The sequence below is a fragment of the Eriocheir sinensis genome, chromosome 4 (assembly GCF_024679095.1).
Source record: "Eriocheir sinensis breed Jianghai 21 chromosome 4, ASM2467909v1, whole genome shotgun sequence".
In the NCBI taxonomy this organism is placed as follows: domain Eukaryota; kingdom Metazoa; phylum Arthropoda; class Malacostraca; order Decapoda; family Varunidae; genus Eriocheir; species Eriocheir sinensis.
Genome location: NC_066512.1, coordinates 12376833 through 12396440, shown reverse-complemented (window position 1 = coordinate 12396440; position 19608 = coordinate 12376833). Strand labels below are relative to the sequence as shown.

The 19608-nt window shown below is 40.2% G+C and overlaps 1 protein-coding gene across 1 annotated transcript; it reads left to right on the top strand.

Moving 5' to 3' along the window:
• Positions 1–1994: 1994 nt before the first annotated feature.
• Positions 1995–15511, top strand: LOC126982194 (serine/threonine-protein kinase fray2-like). Its single transcript, XM_050834061.1, has 4 exons — positions 1995–2083; positions 3206–3256; positions 5840–6266; positions 15245–15511. Exons 1-4 carry the CDS (start codon positions 2067–2069, stop codon positions 15509–15511), a joined length of 762 nt encoding a protein of 253 aa, XP_050690018.1. The 5' UTR covers positions 1995–2066.
• The last annotated feature ends 4097 nt before the right edge of the window (positions 15512–19608 follow it).

Here is a 19608-nt window from a genome sequence, read left to right as displayed (position 1 = left end):
GGATGTGATCCTTCATATACAACTGAGTTTTCGCTGGCAATCATGAAACGTTATCTCCAAGCTAAAATGACCCTATTTCTAATTTTTCCAATATTTTCTTATAGTTCTGACCCAGAGATGATATATATATAGATATATATATATATATATATATATATATATATATATATATATATATATATATATATATATATATATAGATATATATATATATATATATATATATATAATTCGCTGTTGTCATTTTTTACTTTAATTATTTTGTTGCTCTTTCACACTTCTCCTTTCATGATCCAGCTGTTCATTAATCAGCAAAGTATAAGGCTCGGAGCGACGGCTATGAAAACTGAACGAAAATGTACCTGGAGGGGTGGATGCATGAATGTGCTCAGTCTGGGTAAGTTTCAAACAAAGAACAGACAACTCCGCTGAAGTGTACAGCATACGTTAGTTTTAAAACAATGGCAGTTATTGATGTGTTTGAAATTTTAATGAGACATAAAATCCGCCATTACATTATTTTTTTCTTACGCATCCCTAGTGATAAGTTCACGCACCCCCAGAGACTCCCACTGGATAATAACAATTGGGCAAGAAAGGTATACGAATGGGATATAAGTAGGTAACTGAGGTGCCCAGCAGAGAAGGGGCAAAACCGCCACTACCCTAATTGCTTGTCATGGATTTGCAGTGACTTGAACAGTTATTCTAATTATGATTATTATATACCAATTTGATGTCCTGGAGTAGCTCTATTCAGTATTCAGTCGCATAAAAAATAAATCACATAACATTGTGATACACTTGAATAAAATAGGTATAGGTGCATATTTTTTTTTTACCTATACACAAAATATTGATGCACAACAAGAAATATGTTTGCAAATCAACCTATTCTATAAAACTAATATATAGAATGTAAAAGCTTTATTATTCTACTTAAGTTAGATATTTTCATGAATTTTCAAGAAGTAAATTTCATGAATGAAGACTTGCGACGCTTGAACCTCTGTGCAAGGTTTTGAGGGTCTATTATCCTATTACTGATTTCACCACGGGAAAAGTTGATGTATAAGAGGTAACTTGCCGCGCATAATTCGAAATGGTACGTGGCGCAGCATCTGCCCTATCTCTGCTGGACACCTCAAATGGAGGTGGATGGAAGAAATGGGAATATGGATGTTTGCAAAAAAAAATAAAAAAAATAAAAGGCGCGTGGAAGGGAGAGGAAAGGAAGAATGGCAATGGGAAATGAGTGAGAAAATTTATCAACACTAGAATTGGTGTTGAAGGAAGGATCAGCATGGGATGAAAGTTTCTATGCTAGTCAGACTCTAGTCCTTGGCTGAAACCGTGGAACGCCTCTGCTGGAATGTGAGAGGCAGGAGCATTAATTGAGAGATGCTTGAGGTAATCGGAGTGGAAGAATGGAGTGAGATGGAAGTTGTATTTGGTAGGCAATGTGAGTGCGATGCTGACTGAAGTGACAAAGGGAAGTTGAACCCATAGTTTTGCCCCCACTTCTTCTGCTCTCGCCAGGATCATACCGGAGAACGCCGTTCAAAAGCTACACCGACAGTGCCCGCTGCCGCTGGTGACTCCCCGCTTGAGGCGTTCAAGTGAAGAAACTGTCCTCCCAGCCATGGCCCACTAGCTACATGCAATAAATGTATACAAGGATCATGAGGCCATTAAATATATCATACGAATTGCTGTTGTTAGTAAACTTGCTCAATGTTTCATTGAAAAGCCGAAATCAACAAACAAACGAACGCCGATGTGTGGCTGATGGGAACGTCGCCACGCTTGTTATATCCGGGTCAAGAAGTGGTTTTAATGGTTTTCGTGACAATCTGCTGTAGCAAATATATATACGTTGACATTAAATACTTCAAATTAATGCTTCGTAATGTTCTGATATGCATAAATAATTATGTGATATTGATAAATTTGTTTTTCCTGTGTTGTTTGTGTCCAGTACGTGAGTGTGTTGTGTGTGTGTGTGTGTGTGTGTGCCGCGGCCCAGCGTGCACGACAGCGGCGGCAGGCAGCACCACGCCGCCACCATGACGCGGGACAGCAGGTGGGTGCCGCAGGCCCGCCGTGGACACGTCCTGCAGCCGAGGTTTAGTGAGGGGCTGCGTCAGGCCTGGACCCCCAGGGCAGGGCTGCCCCAGGCACGCCCCGGGCCACAGGGGGCAGGGCTGCCCCAGGCACGCCCCGGGCCACAGGGGGCAGGGCTGGCCCAGGCACGCCCCGGGCCACAGGGGGCAGGGCTGGCCCAGGCACGCCCCGGGTCACAGGGGGCAGGGCTGGCCGAGGTGTGTCCCAAGCCACAGGGGACAGGGCTGGCCGAGGTGTGTCCAGGCCACAGGGGGCAGGTCTGGCCAAGGTGTGTCCCAGGCCACAAGGGGTAGGGCTAGCCGAGGTGTGTCCTGGGCCACAGGGGGCAGGGCTGGCCAAGGTGTGTCACAGGCCACGGGGCAGGGCTGGCCAAGTTGTGTCCCGGGCCACAGGGGGCAGGGCTGGCCCAGGCACGGGTATAATTTGAGTGTTTGCCCATACTCTCCCCTCTCATTCAAAACAGGCTTGGGGACCTGTGGGAATTCGAGTTTTTCATCGGGGAACACAAATTGCAGTGCAGTCACAGATTTTTAGTTAGGGAAGGGGGGTGAACAATAGTCTATATTAGGGATGTACCGATACCCCAATATTTGACCGATACCAGTACCTGTGCACTGATTTTATATACAGCAATTCCAGCAGCTAAAGGGCAATATCAAATGTTAAGAAGAAGAAAAAAAACACTACTTGTCCCACCATAGACGGGAAAAAAAAAAGTAATCAGTGCTTGCCTGAAAAAAAGGTGTCAATAGTCATGAATTTCTTTTTATCAAGTTTGTTATTAATAAACGTAGGTCCCTTAAAGACATGGGTAAAAAAAATCAAACAAAAAAAATAGTAATATAAAGTAGTAGTATTTATTTGATTATACATTGAGTATGGAAGTTTGCAAAAGGCGAATACAAATACAATCTCCCAGAAATTTTGTCATGGGATCAGTCTTTTCTGCTCTGCTGCTCCTATTGGCTTTCTATACCACTAGGAGGAATGTGATGACAGTGTTTGGGAGTTTTCTTGAATAGTAAAGAAGACTATTGTAGGTTGCAAAAGAGATTTCTAAAGTGTGTTGTCATCTTTTCAGACGCCGAAGGTCACGGACACGGTCTAGGAGCCTAGAGCGTCGGCGCTCCAGGTAAGTATAGGATAACATCAGTGTTGATGTCAGGACCGCTTTTTGTTAGAAATTATAAAACAACACCGTTGGGCCTCATTGTCAATAGATGTCCCCATTTCTTAACTATAGAAACATTAATATATTTGATTTTGAACTCAAGTGAATTTCCATCAGTAGGAATTTGTCAATGTGTCACATAGTGCCATGTAAACACAAAAGAGGGCTCTAAAACATGATCCCACTTAGGCATGCTTAGGAGACTAGAACTGGCACTACTTGGTGTAGTGGACTAGACTGAAAGAGGAAGGGCCAGAAAAAAATAAAGCTTAAATTTATTTGTTCAAGTATTAGCCTTAGGTTATAGAAAACGGTTTTGTCATGCTGATAACACAATATTCCCCAGCGTCAAAGACGCACTTCTTTCTCAAAATAGGATTAAAAAGTCAGCATGCATCTTGGATATCTTGGATTGGATACACCTGCAGGTGTAACCTAGGCCTGTAGGAAGTGTACAGATAAGATATTATTGACAGTCTAGCTGACCCTACTCGCCCTGGCATTGCCCTGTGGTAACAAGGATACACTTATAACAGCCATTGTTGATTTTTGGGTGTTTGTCTTGGTCATGGTGTGGGAGTCAATGACTAGGATTTCATTTATTCATATTGTGATGCTTGGTGTGTCGTGTTTGTGCAGTAATGAAAAAGTTGTAGTAAATCTGATAACATGTATACTCCAATAGTAGTATGAGGTTCAACCCCACACTCCCTCTACCAATTCTTGGTCATGGGCATTGGCTGGGTGCCACTTGTCAAACAAAGACTCGGCTGTGGTAAACAAACCCCTAGAGTGAACAGGTCTCTTTCCACATGGTGCTGTTGTTACAGTATGGTATACATGTGTATTGTATTGTATACAGATCACAATACACTCAACCCTCGATTTGCCGGACTAAAAGGGGGGAAGGCTTGTCCGGGAATGGCAAATGTCCGGCAATGGAAAATGTCCGGGGGTGCATATATATAGGGTAAAGTCCTTGCCGGACTTTACCCTATATATGTCCGGGAAACACAACCCACCCCCGGACTACACCTCGCATAGCTGTCCTATACTGTCCTGTAATATAATATATTACCTTCTACAACGCTTGGTTACTTTCTTTGGTGGGTTTTTGGGTGGCATCGTTGTGAAGAAGAGGTGTATCCACGACAAGCACGTAAGCACAACACTCGTGTGACGCGGCAGACTTGTGTACAGTCCAGTACTAGACGTGTATGTCGCCGCTGCCATCTAGTGCCCGATTTGCGAACTTTGTCTGGCGCGGTAGTTTGAAATCGACTTGTCCCGACTTTTTTTTTTTTTTTTACCCCATGGACTCTTGTCCGGCAAATCCGAAATCCGGCAAATGGAGGTCCGGCAAATCGAGGGTTGAGTGTATAGTACTAGTCCAATAGTACAGTGGAAGCTCTGTTCTCAAACTTAATTCATTCCTAATGGTTGTTCAGAAACTGATTAGTTTTAAAATTGAAACCATTTCCCCCATAAGAATTAATGTGAAATTCATTAATCCATTTCTGAACCCCAGATGATTTATTACTTAAAGCTTTATAACAGTACTTCATGCATAAATTCATATTCATGTGCTTGTAAAGCAGACTGTAGGCCTATAAACTGGTAAAGTAGTGACAGTAGCATGAGCAGTGATTACATCTTGAGCTCCACAGGCAATGTAGGGGGAAGTGTGGATGGGCTGGGGTCAATGTCATCAGATTATCATACTTAGCATACTAATGCAATGAAGAATTTTCTCAGAAAGATGATGCTGACCTCATTTTTACTTGATATCAAATAGTAGTGTCAGGGATTGGGTAGGAGTTAAGTGTGTGAAATCGTCAGCTTGGGGCAGTGGTGTCACCCAGGCCATGTATCCCAGAGCCATCCTCAAACACACTCGACAGTCTCAAACACACACTAGTCTATAACTTGAACTTTATGGAAATTACATTATAGTGAACAGTTCTCTAGCTGCCCAATTGTGCCGCTGTGTATAGCCAATACATTCTATTTGAGAGGGAGCCTGCAGTGAGTGGAAGCTGCAGTGTAACTGACTGTCCCCCACCGTACATCTCACTGATCTCAGTATGTACGTGGTTGCTGGCTTGCCTGTTTGGAAACCAAAACTTCGTTCGAAAACCAGTGCATTTTTTATTTGGAAAATATTTGGGGGAACCAATTTGTTTAAGATGAGTCATTTGACAACTGAGATTACACTGCATACGGTAGACATGCACTACAAGTCATAAAACAGCCAGCAATTATTTCAGTAAAATTAGTAAAGGTCAGAATATTATTATTAATAATATTATTATTATTATTATTGTTATAATTATTATTATTATTATTATTATTATTATTATTATTATTATTATTATTATTATTATTATTATTATTATTATTATTGTTATTATAATTATTATTTTAAATATAGCACTTGAAAATAGGATGTGTCTTTGACACTGGCAAATATAGTACTTTGTGTTTAATATTTAATATTAATATAAATGTTCTATATTGTATTTACATAAGATTCTCACATGGCAGGGAGAGAGACCGTGACAGAGGCAGATCACGACGGTCCCGCTCCAGAGATCGTGACAGGGACCGTGACCGCGACCGCGACCGTGACCGTGACCGGCACAGGTCTAGAAGTAGGGACCGCAGAAGGTCAAGGTCACGTGACAGGCGTTCCAGATCAAGGTCACGAGACAGAGACAGGGACAGAGACAGGAAGAGGAGCAGGAGCAGGTCAAGGGACAGAGACAGAAAAAGGAGTCGAAGTAGGTCAAGGGACAGGGACAGAGACAGAGACAAAGACAGAGACAGAAAAAGAAGCAAGAAGAGCCGCACTCCATCCCCTCCCAAGGTGAAGCTCCTTCTCAACCCTCCGAAGCCTCAAGAGCCCGTCCCCGTAGCACCCAAGGAAGAAGAGGAGGTGCCGCTGGACTTTGACCCATCAAAAGTAGATAAGGTTACTCTTCTTTTTGCACACCTTAGCCCCCCTGCCAGGCCACTCATGACAGGCCCAGAGCAGAAGACCGTTTCACTGTAGAGAATGGACTTGGCTTGTTAAATGTCTTGTGTCCTCCTAAGCTATCTAGTTACATCCATCTCATCTTTATCAGTGGCAGTATTGGAATTTTCATGGTGATATTTGATAGTTTCCTTTCCATGCAGACATTCAGTGTGTGATAAGATGAGGGTCATAGGGTCATTTTGATGTGTTCTAGAAAATGAAAGGGAGAACCCAATCCTTAACCTAAACCTCCTTATGTAGGGGCTACATCCCTTTTAGCCACATCTTATAACATGCTGTGAAGTGTGGAGATAAATTTTTATTCTGTTGTCACATGACGCTTTCAAAGTGCAAAAGTCTTGCATGAAGCACACTTAAGTATCAGTATGTTCTTTAAAAGATACATTTCAAAACCAATGTTTATAAAAGATTTATGGAATGAAAAGCATCACCATATTTGAGCACAATCATATATATATATATATATATATATATATATATATATATATATAGAGAGAGAGAGAGAGAGAGAGAGAGAGAGAGTATATATTCTGTTTTGAATTTCAAGAGAGCAAAAAATAGTGAAAATCATTGAAAAATAGAATTATATCGTGCATGTAGTGTGTTGTAACCACTGTTGTATGCATCGGTGAAAAAGCAATACCACCATCAGTATTAAAACTATTAACACAAGCATCAGCACTGGCATGAACAAGTTTTCAGTGATATACAAATTTAATCTTAAAATGTGCATATTCTCCAGCTTATTTGAGTACAATATACATAACATTGTACAGGCAGTTCCTGTTACATGCATTCTCATTATGCATAAGTACTCATCTGTACACTTTTTTTCACCAAAATCATGCACCATTCATGGACATGTGGGTGGAAAATTCTAATTTTACCTACATTTAATCTGCATGTACTTGCTCCTCCATGTTGCCTGCCAAATTATGTGCCTCTCTCACTCCAGTTAGGGGTGATGAGTATTGTGCCTATCAGTATTTGCATTTGAAAACTCAAGAGTCACCCCAATAGATCTTTTTCTGTGGTTTAGGATGCGCTGGAAAACGTGGAGCTAGGGATTAGCTGGGTGGAGGAGACTTGAATTGAAACTGTTGTAGTATAACACATTCAACATTGAGGGTGTTTGATGCTGCAGATTGACAGTACAAACCATATGAGGGCAGACAAGGCCCCTGTATATGGATAGTAATTGTGCGGGGGAAAAGAACTGGCGGAGACGATATAGAACGCCCAACCTCGAAGAAGCTGATTTAGTGAGAGGTGTGGAGTTTACAGTTAAGATTTTGAGTTAAGGATAGACCGAGGATGTTTAGTGTTTAGTAACGACATATATTTAAAAAAGAAAAAGAAAAAAAAAGATATTTCAGTTATGAATCGAGCTATGGATCTGAAAATGAGTGCAGATTATTTCGGCATAGACATATGTTTTGTATAAATATAACCATGACAATACACTGGTAATTAAGAAGTGGTGTGACGCTTCCCTTAAACTGATGATATCAGTATACAACAGTGGTTGCAATAGTTATATCTTATATACCCCTTATGATTACTGCTCTGAAATTGAAAATCACAGGCATATTTCAAATTTTTCATAGAATTGTGTGAATATCATGATTCCAGATTATCCCTGTAATAAAACCCATTGACATTTTAGACATTGCTTATAAACTTACATGTGACTAATAATAGTTGTAGCTTATTGTCGGCAGCCAGTGGCATGTTGTGCATTGTTTTCTTGTCATCACCTGATGCTTCAAAAGCAAGACTGCATGAACGCCTTTCTTTTTTTATATTATTCATATGAAATACAATGAATGTAAATGAAGAAAGTCAATCAATGATGTGTGTGTGTGTGTGTGTGTATATATATATATATATATATATATATATATATATATATATATATATATATATATATATATATATATATATATATATATATATATATATATATATATATATATATATATATATATATATATATATATATATATATATATATATATATATATATATATATATATATATATATATATATATATATATATATATATATATATATATATATATATATATATATATATATATATATATATATATATATATATATATATATATATATATATATATATATATATATATATATATATATATATATATATATACATACATACATACATACAGTCAAACCTGGGTTTATGAGTGCCTTAGTTTACGAGTGTTTTGATTTTCAAGCAAAAAAATCCCACAAAAAATGCCTTGGTTTACGAACAGGCACTCGGTATACGAGCATCCTGTTTGTTCCTTTTTTTTATTTGTCGCCTCCCCCCGAGTGCGCACACAGGCTATATGGAGGCCGTCAGGGTCAAGCGAGTATGTCCCTTTGAGGAGGGACGACAAACCCTTGCAGTGTGACGGTTCATGAAGGGGAGGAAATGATGTCAATAGACCGACTATCGGCTTACGTCAGTCTAGTAGCCGACCAAGTCGGTCTTTTGACGAGGCCTGGCGTGTCTCTTTGCATAAGTCGAAGATGTGAGCGTGGGTTCCCTTTGTTCGCTGCAAGACGAGAGTGCTCAAAGCAGAAAACAATGAGAATAGAGTCTCAGTTAGGGTTGCCACCTTGATCTAAAAAAAATGAGGAATGCAACATCCCATTTTCCAATGCAGAACGAATCCATATTTTAAGGAACGGATGGCAACCCTAAAATTTCTCTGGCCTGCCATACCTGACAGCCGGTGCCTACTGCTGGTGAAGGCAAGAGGAAGGGGGGGAAGAGACATTACAACACGTATTTTACACAAATTTCAAGACGACCCTTGACAAACGTAATTTTATGGACCTGTTTTGTGGTTCACCGAAAAAAGCACTCACTACGGTTTTAAAATACCAAATTTAATCTGTTTAACCATTCAGACAAATACGGAACAAATGGCATTCCGTATTTTAACCTTTTCCATACGTGATGCAGACGTCGGCGTCACAGTACAGAAAGGGTTAAGAGGAAATGGAAAAAAATTCATCCTCTTCTAAACCTCTTAATCCTCTTTCATTTCCTCTTAAGAGGTTTAGAAGAGGATTAAGAGGAAGTGGAAGAGGATTAAGAGGTTCAATACGGTAACGTCACCACCGTATGTATGGAAAGGGTTAAGGAAAGGGTGGCAAGTTTGAACCCTAAGGTGTCATCTGGCGATATATGGCCTTCTTGAACAACCCCCCATTCTTGAGACTGTTTTTCACCTCCATCCCAGAATCCACCAGAACACTTTATCTTGTCCATATGATTGGATGAACCAACACTATTTCTCATTTTGTCACTCTTCAAGGACAACAAGCATTAATTTAGTCACAGTTACGAGATCTACAGTTCCTTAGGAGTATTTTAGTAGCTACTTAGCGTCAGTGCATGCGACGAAGATTCTTAAAACGTCCTTTTTCTCTACAAAATATTGACAAATGGCATTGTTTCGCATTCTTGTTTCTAATGATGACGATGATGTTTTCATTCCGGGAAGTTCTTACTTATCCTACAGTGATGCCTTAAAATGGTCTGTGGTGCAACAGTAACACAACAATAACCTTGTGAACTTATATCCACCACCACTTGGCAGGGTTACCCATAGGAAGCTTAGGAAATGGTCATCGCCATAGGCCCATTGAGTTGCGGCCGGCAAGACAATGGCCATACCCAGCCCCGCCGCAGCTTGCACAGGGCACCCGTTTCTTGCCAAGAATTGGGGGGATTCTCTAAAATCTGACGCACCAGAAAAAAAAATGCAAGAATTTCACAAGATTTGGGGTTAATTCTTGCTCTGTCTAGGATAATTCTTGACAGCTCTAGTCTCAGTCTGCGTTGTAAACTCGTAGAAATAGCATCCGTGCGCTTGTGTCATGTTTTCAGCACTACGGTGAGAGTTCTTTTTGCTTTAACAATGTCCCCCAGAAAAATGGTTAAAAGGGATGGTGCTGCAAAGAAGAAAACAGGAACGGTGGATACTGCTCGCAACAGGAATGGGGGGGTGAGCCTCGGCAGCTTGTATGCCCTCCTGGACGTGACTGACTCCTGTTCACCCTCCATCACGGACGATACGTTGGGGTTGCTTCACGTTAGTGGTCGAACGTAGTTCCGGTGCCTCGAGAATAGGAGAACTGCGGCTGCTAAACCCTGGGGCAAAGCCTGCATCTCAAGCGTAGTTAGTGGTTGCAGGAGTTTCCGTAACAACCATAACACATTGATTTGTGTTTCATATTATATATCCGTGCTATTTGTTAGTAAGATTACTTTAACCCCTTCGCTACGGCCGGGCCAAAACAGCGTCCCGCACCGCATCCGAGATCGCCAAATTTCAAATGTTGCTATTGAATATAACAAGTTTTCAGCCATAAATCAACATAATCATCATGTATTATATATGAAAACATACAGAATTAAATGGTGCACATAAAGAAACATAAATTAATTGATAATTTTGAGATGTAAGCATAAACATAGAGATAAAATTACTCATATATTGGCTAAAGCGAGCCAGGACACAGTATGCGCGTCCTCGGATATTATACGGGCACGAATGACACAGTATACACGTCCTCGTGTTGAAGGGGTTAAATCACCAAAGCGGGCAACCTCATAATGAGCCAATACGCTTTGTTGCCTGCATTTCCATGTTTCCATGTTAATGCCGAATGTCTGTTATAAGCAGGGGAAAAAAAAAAAAAAAAAAACGGGCAGAGACGATACAGAACACCCAACTTTGAGGAAGCTTGATTTAGTGAGAGATGTGAAGTTTCCAGTTAAGATTTTGAGTTAAGGATAGACCGAGGATATTTAGTGTTGAAGAAGGTGACAGCTGAGTGTTGTCGAAGAATAGGGGATAGATGTTTGGAAGATTGTGACAAGGTGATAGGTGGAGAAATTGATTTTTTGAGGCATTGAAGGACACAAGGTTCCTTTTACCCCAATTGGAAATAAATGTAAATCCCATTTATGCATCCCATATCTCCAAAAAATATTTATATAAATATCATTTTACATGTTATTTTATAAAGAATTGAAATACTTTTACTAACAAATAGTAATGATAAATAATACAAAACACAAATCAAAGTGTTATGGTTGTTACGGAGACTCCTGCAACCGCTAACTACGCTCAAGTTGTATGTAAGCTTCACACCGGGGTTTAGCAGCCACGGTTTCCCTATTCTCGAGGCACCGGAACTACGTTCAACCACCAACGTGAAGCTAACCTGACGTATCGTCCGAGATGAAGGGTGAACGGGAGTCAGTCACATCCTGGATGGCATGCAAGCCGCTGACGCTCACACCCCGTTCCTGTTTCGAGCATAGTATCTGCCCTTTCTGTTTTCTTCTTTGCAGCACCATCCCTTTTAACCAGTGGTGGGCACCGCTAACCGAAAAGTTAGCTTCGCTAACTGGTAATCCATTAACTAAAAAGTTAGCTTCGCTTACGCTAAACTGCTAAACTGTTTAAGAAATTAGTGGAAGCTAATGCGAACCACTAACCGCTAACTTTTTTATATGGATTTAGCTTTGATTTAGTATTTTGGCTCTAAAACCCTTAAAAACAGACCTGGTGACCTGCAATTTCAATATGTTGTAGCTTAGATATAGGGCTTTCCAGAAAAGTATAGCATGCCAAAATCAGATGATGGTAAAGGTGAACACAAATAAAGAAGTTAAGTTCAAAAACGCCCTCACTCCGGTCACCTTCCATGACATCGGTAATGACAAACCTGGTGACAATAATGAACGCGACTACACTGTGATAAAGTCACAGTGGAACTGAACAAAGAGCCCAACAAGCAACGACAAGAAGAGGATAGAAAGAAGCCTCCAGTTTATCTTAAATCCGTATATTTTACCCAAGATTTACTGCAAATTTACGCATTTTTTACTTTTTTCCATAACTGACACTTATTTTTATTATTTTAAGTTTATTTCTTGTCAGGTGGAAAATATCAAATTTTTATTAAATCCCAAGTTCAAAGAGATGGAAATGGAAGATGCATTACCCTTAAATACGAAAAAGTTTCCCTAATAATTATCCAAATATCCTACTTTAACCCCTAAAGGGCCGGAGGCGGCTATAGCCGCTTTTCCACGGAAGGGCTGGGGGCGGTTATAGCCGCTTTGCTTTTTTCGCGCTAAATTTATTTACTTTTCGGTAATTTTCGATGACCATTCGTTGGCAACACTGCCAGAGATATGTTTAGGCTACTGCTTCAGAATCTTGCCCGCTCTCACGATAGACAGGCGTACTGACACGGATTCTGATGCGTCCGATTTCCTGCCAGACCCTGCCGAGCCCAGCAGAGCAACACGAGAATTAGAAGAGTATGCTACAATGACTCCCAAACCACACATCACAAGACTGTGTTACATAGAGAAAGCTTAGAGTATTGACTATATATAAGAATTAGAGCATGGGGGCATCCATTTTCATTACGCACTAGTCAAGGCCACAAGCGAAAGCGAGCAGAGCGGGCAAGAGCCTCGCTAACTCCAAAAGTCTCTCCTCTTCAACTCAATATTTCTCCAAAACCACAGCACATAGAAACGTTTTCATGCAATAATTAAAAAGAAGAAGAGTTGATGATGACTATGATGACAAAGTAATTTGTTATTGCATTGTAGTTCAGCAGAATCAAGTGTGTGAATATAGGCTATTTTCGGTGTTTGGTGCTGAGGTGCCGGTCCTGTGGATGTTGTAGATGACCACCCAGGCCGGCCCTTTAGGGGTTAATGTGTAATTTACCCAAAAGTGGAAGCCCTGGAATTATTGCGCCATGTGACTCAACTGGTGCTGTGTCTGCCCACAACGGACGAGAACAAACCTGTATGATTTTTGAGTGGACTAAAAGTTAGTGGAGGAGGAACTACATTTAGCAGAAGCTAATTGGTTTGCTAATTGTTTCCAAAGTTAGAGAAAATGCTGATCAGCCAACGAAAAAGTTAGCTTCGCTAATTAGCAGTTAGCGAATTAGCGGAACCATGCCCACCGCTGCTTTTAACCATCTTTCTGGGGGTACATTGTTAAAGCACAAACGACACATACTGTAGTGCTGAAAACACAAAAATCGCACATCAAAGCACAAATGCAATCGGACACGAGTACACGCATGCTATTTCTATGAGTTTACAACGCGGACTGAGACTAGAGCTGTCCTCTGGTGGTCAAGAATTACCCTAGACCAAGCAAGAATTTCCCCCAAATCTTGCAAAATCTTTGCGTTTCTTGTTCTGCCTTGTCAGATTTTCGAGAATTCCTCCCAATTCTTGGCAAGATTTGGGGGCCTGCGCAAGCCACTGGGGGGCTGGGTACAGCCACTGTCTTGCTGGCCTCACTTCCATAGTCCTATGGCGATGACCATTTCCTGAGCTTCCTATGGGTAACCCTGCCAGATGGGGACAGATATAGAGTTCGCGAGGTTACTGTTGTGTTACTGCTGCACCACTGACCATTTTAAAGCATCACACTGTAGGACAACCCTAACTGAGACTATTCCCATTGTTTTCTGCTTTGAGCACTCTCGTCCTGAGGCGAAGAAAGGAAACTCATGCTCACACTTCGACTTGTACACAGAGACACGCCAGTCATCGTCGAAAGATCAGCTTGGTCGGCTAGGCTGACATAAGCCGAGAGAGTCACTCTATCGGCATCCTACCCTCCCCTTCATGAGCCCTCACCTGGTAATGGCCTGTGGTCCCTCTTCAGAGGGACGTACGCGCTTGACCGTGACGGCCTCCATGTAGCCCGTGTCCCCAGCCAGGGGGTGGCGATATATATATATATATATATATATATATATATATATATATATATATATATATATATATATATATATATATATATATATATATATATATATATAGATATATATAAAGGAACAAGCAGGATGCTCATATGAGGCGCCGCTCGCGAAAAGGGCCTAACCCTCAAAAATGCCGATTCGGAGTTAGAGGTGGCAACGTGTCGTCCAGATGTACGAAAATCTTGTGGTAAGGTCGGGCAAAGGAAATTCAACCATCCTAGGGGTGGTACGAAGGTTAAAAGTGGCGCGTTTTTTTAGGCTGAACAGTGATAAATACATAAAAAACAAAAATAAAAAATTCATAAAAAATCAAGAATGACACAGCAACAAAATTTATTTTACGAAACACTTCTTGCACCATACACTCCTTAAAATGACATAAAAACAGTGACCTTCCTGGGCAAAAAAAAAAAAATCCTGGGAGAAGGATAAAATTAAAAAATCTTAGAAATTTTTAATTTTTTATTTATTTTTAATTTAACTCAATAGCAAGAAAGAGCTCTTCCAGAGCTTTAATTTGATACCAAATAGTAGTACATTGCAACATTTTAATCGGTAGTAATCATAAATTAACTTTAACCGCTAATTACTCAAAACTATGTCCGCGAGGGTTAGGCCCTTTTCGCGAGCGGCGCCTCATATACCAAGTCACCGTTCGTAAACTAAGGCAGTTTTTGTGGGATTTTTTTACTCGTAAATCAAAACACTCGTAAACTAAGGCACTCATAAATCATGGTTTGCCTGTATAGTATATATATATATATATATATATATATATATATATATATATATATATATATATATATATATATATATATATATATATATATATATATATATATATTTTTCATTTATTTATATTAATTTTCTTTCCTTTTGTAAACAACTTTTTCGGCATATATACAATGATCATTTATTTTAACATGGTGTATGTTATGTATAGTAAATACAAATAGTGGTCAGAGTTTGCCTAACTATTTAGCAAGTTGACATAGTAGATGCAGGGGATTTTCTCATTTTGTTGATCTAATAGTAATGTCATCACATAATTCATGCATTCATGTTTCAGGAAGAAACAGAAAAACGCCTTGAAGCTGAAATGCAAAAGAGGAGGGAAAGGATTGAGAAATGGCGAGCTGAGAAAAAGAAGAGGGAGTTGGAGGCAGCAAAGAAGGAGGCAGAGAGAGGGACTCTGGGAGCCAATGTTCCTAAAGTGTCCATTAAGGCATGGAGTCTTGAGGATGATGAAGAAGAGGAAGAGGGAGAAAACAAGGAAGGAAATGGGGAGGCAGATGAGGTACTGAACAGGATTGCTTACTTATTGTATTTTAATTAACTCATTACCAGGCATTTACATGGCCAAAATGTCTTCATGCGAAAGATGACTTGACGCACATGTGCGTCAAAAAACATTTTTAAATTCATAGAAAATTAAGTTTCTAGTGGAAGTGCGTCAATTTTTGGTGCTTCAAAGATGAGCATAAGTTTTATGAAAGTAAGCAATTGACAACTTTGTCCCTTCCATAGATAGGCAGAGCAAGTGATAAATGAGTCAGTATTTGTGCATCAGGCAGGGTGTTCGCCCGCTGTCCCCAACTGTCCGTTTTCTGTGGAGAGTTTCCCGTACGTAGGATAACTGGTGTTGCTGAGGGGTGACTCCATCATCGGAGATAGCGTGCTGATTTCAGTTTTCCATTACTTTCTCGGGATCTAATTTACATTTTGGAATGATAATACCACCATTGGAAAGCTTGTAAAGAGACAGTTCAAATGAAGTGTAGCACGTAAAATGTTCATGAGAAAAGTTTTGAGCTTTGATGTTGGGAACTTTATTTATTCTTGGTTTATGTGTATGTTCATAGGATAAAATGCCTTAAATTATCTATATAATGAAGTTTTTACTTAATCACATTACAGATAAATTCCTTGCAAGTCTAGTTGTATATAATATGTGCCTATTTATGAGTTTGTATGGGATGTAAACTGGATACGAGGCAGGTTTATGCAAGGCGCACGGATACGCCACAAATGCTTCTCAACAGATGAGGTATTGGAAAGAAAACTTATGAAACTTACTGGTACTCGAGAGGGTTAAAAAATGAGAAAAGAAATATATTGTAAACTTAATTGTACATTTAATAAGAATAATTAATTTATAAGAAAACCTTTATTTTATTTATTTATTTATTTATATATATATATTTTTGTATATATATATATATATATATATATATATATATATATATATATATATATATATATATATATATATATATATATATATATATATATATATAATCGCCTCAGATAGTACGGGGGTTAGGGACCCAGTACCCCCATACTATTTGAAAATCCACATAAACTTAGTGCGCCCCCTTGACACACCCATGGGCACTCCTACGGAATCCGAGTCCTGCCTGGCTCAGCTGTTACCCACGGGCCCAAGTTGCCAGTTATGCATTTTCTGCTGCAGTCACAGTGTAATGTTACCACGCTGGGAGTGTCGAAGGGGGCGAGTAGTTTAAATATGCGTCCCTTAACTATATAGTATGGAGACATAATGTCGTATTTTGGAGGCTCGGAGTCAATCTCCACAATTACCGTTTCGTATCTTATTTCAAGTATGAATGAGAGTGCAATAGAAACTGTGGTAGAGAGTAAGAGAGAGTGTGAGTGTATGACATGGCTGGCTTGTTGCAATGTGAAAGGCAGCACTGCTAGGATGGCTAAGTTGTCCAGCGTGGAAACACTACAGAAGAAAATGCATAATTGCATGGCAACTTTGGCCGGCGAGTAGAAGCTCAGCCAGGCAGGACCCGGATTCACGTGGTATGTTCTCCCTACCGCAACTTAACTCATACCAAAACGTAACTTTTTCTAATTCTGAATTCTTCTGCAAGGTGAATACTTTTCTCGAATGCTTTGGGATGCATTCAGTAGGTGTTTTGGCTTGTCTCTTGGGTCCCATGTTCATGTTATGTGGTAATGGAGCAGCATAGCTGAGGTTGTGCACTCACACGGACTTAGGGAAAGTGCATACGTTTCAATCTGGCAAAACAGTGTTCCTGATGTTGTGCACACACACGGACTGAGGGGATGTGCATGGGTGGCAGTCTGGTAGAACAGTGTTACTATTCATGCCATGGCTACTTGGTGTGACAAGCAGGAAATTTAAAAATCCTATAAAAATCTTCTATGACAATCCGTATAAAACCGAAACCGTACTATTGGAAAACATACTATTTGAGGGACAACTGTATATATATATATATATATATATATATATATATATATATATATATATATATATATATATATATATATATATATATATATATACACACACACGTGTGTGTGTGTGTTTGTGTGTGTGTGTGTAGGCGGTAGCTGAGTGGATAGCGTGACGGTCCAGGATGACATGGGTTCGCGCCCCGCTTGGTGACACAAGGTGGGATTTTTCAGTCACCGCCGAGTGGCCTAAGACTACCCACATGCTGTCCAGAAGATCACCTATCAACCTGGACTCTAGATTCTAGGATCAAAGATGAGCTCTAGGGGGCAGCATGAATCAATGCAAGATATTGCCTCAATAAACACTTGCCTGCGCCACGACGGGATGGGGCCAACCATCAGTCCCCATCAAGAAAGCCTACCAGTGCCATAGGCGAATACATTAAAAAGAAAATTATATATATATATATATATATATATATATATATATATATATATATATATATATATATATATATATATATATATATATATATATATATATATATATTTACAGTACCCTCTAGAGTTTCGTGCTATCCGAGTTTCACAATCCTCAAGTTTAGCGCTTAGTCCTACATTCTTACCATCACAATTTTCGTGCATTACCGCCACGAGTTTCGCGTTGCTTTGATATGTTTGGGTCACGTCTGCCTACTGTCGGCGTCATGCGTGCTGCCTTAAAAGGCGGTATCCAACCATTGGGGCTATGGGCAACTGCAGTTGCCCGTATGCCCAACCAGGAGCGAGTTGTTGGTTGTCCTTATGAATGGAAAACGGTTGTGAGTACGAGCATGAGGAGTGAGGAGCAGTGGAAGATGGCCCACCAAGAGACTCGTAAAATGGACTGGCAGAGCTGCTTTGCTTACTACTTGAGTAACAAGATAAGAGAACACCACGTGCTGGGGAAACACAGTCAAAAGATCCTTTTCTCAAGTCTGTGAAAATTGTAGATCTCCCGGTGTTGTTTTCCTTTTTTTCTTCTTCTTCTTTTGACCTGTAATGCATGGCAGCGACGGTGAAAAGTAATAGTGAAAAATAGCGAAAGGGCATAGAAAAGCAAAATCTGGGAAAGAAAAGGACAGAAAAACACCTAAGTTCAGGGTAAAGTGTATAAGCGCGCACTGTTAAGTAACTAAGGGCTGCTTTCACAGTCACTTTGTTTGTTTTGATCGTTACCAATAGCGGTGATCGCCGCTTAGTATTTCACGTGAAACGGGCCGATGGGATAGTGGCGGCTGCAGATGAAGCGAGAGATGTTGAGAGTGTGTGGTAAGGTGCGGGGCTAGGCTAAACCCGCAGCCGCCACTACCCCATCGGCCAGTTTCACGTGGAAATACTATAGCGGCGATCGCCGCCATTGGTAACGATCAAAACAAACAAAATGACTGTGAAAGCGGCCCTAAGTGCATGTTGTGAAGTATAAAAGTGTGGAGAAGGAGGACCTAAGAAGCGATACAAAGCATTACAGGTCAAAAGAAGAAGAAGAAGGTCCACTACACTGGCCGGTGTTGCGAGAAATATCTCCTCGATGAAATTAGTCATTCTGCTGTCCACCATGCATGCACGCTGTGAGAATACACAGCATTGAAAGTATTAATTTGCCTGGTTTTGTTCTAGTCTGTCCGCTTGTGATCTTTGTGAGTGGTGAGGGAAATATGGAAACAGTAAGCAAGTCAAACCTCTCTGCAAACTATTTTGCGGCGGCAGCAGCGGTTTACGTTCAATAGGCATTGAAAAGTCAATCATGATATTAGTTATTTCATGATTTCTAACAGAAAGAGTTTGCAGATTATTTCATAACACACAGAAAACTACCAGAAAATATAGGTTTGTTAAACTATCCAACAGGTGACCGCTAGCGACCGCCTGTACTTTAGCAGACGACACCACGTGGATCGCAAGCGTGTATTCAGAACTGCCAGCCAGTTGTAAGGCAGCCGCCTTCAACTGCGGCTTAAAAACGATATGTTCTTACTTCCTATTTTCTGCCTATTAACAAGGTACATATTTTGAGATAACAAGTGAGTAAAGTCAAAAAAATTGTGATAATAAGGGAGTAAAGTTGGAAAAAGTAATTATTTTCAATGGGTCGGAACCAATAAGCGCTTTTACATGGATTTCAATACCTCGAGTTTCGCGATCCTCGAGTTTAGCGCCATA

Bases quoted from the DNA above. Each gene is read 5' to 3' on its own strand.
- LOC126982194 (XM_050834061.1), top strand. The intron at 3,257-5,839 runs GTAAGTATAGGA...CTCACATGGCAG, and splicing joins CTAGAGCGTCGGCGCTCCAG to GGAGAGAGACCGTGACAGAG. The intron at 6,267-15,244 runs GTTACTCTTCTT...TTCATGTTTCAG, and splicing joins ACCCATCAAAAGTAGATAAG to GAAGAAACAGAAAAACGCCT.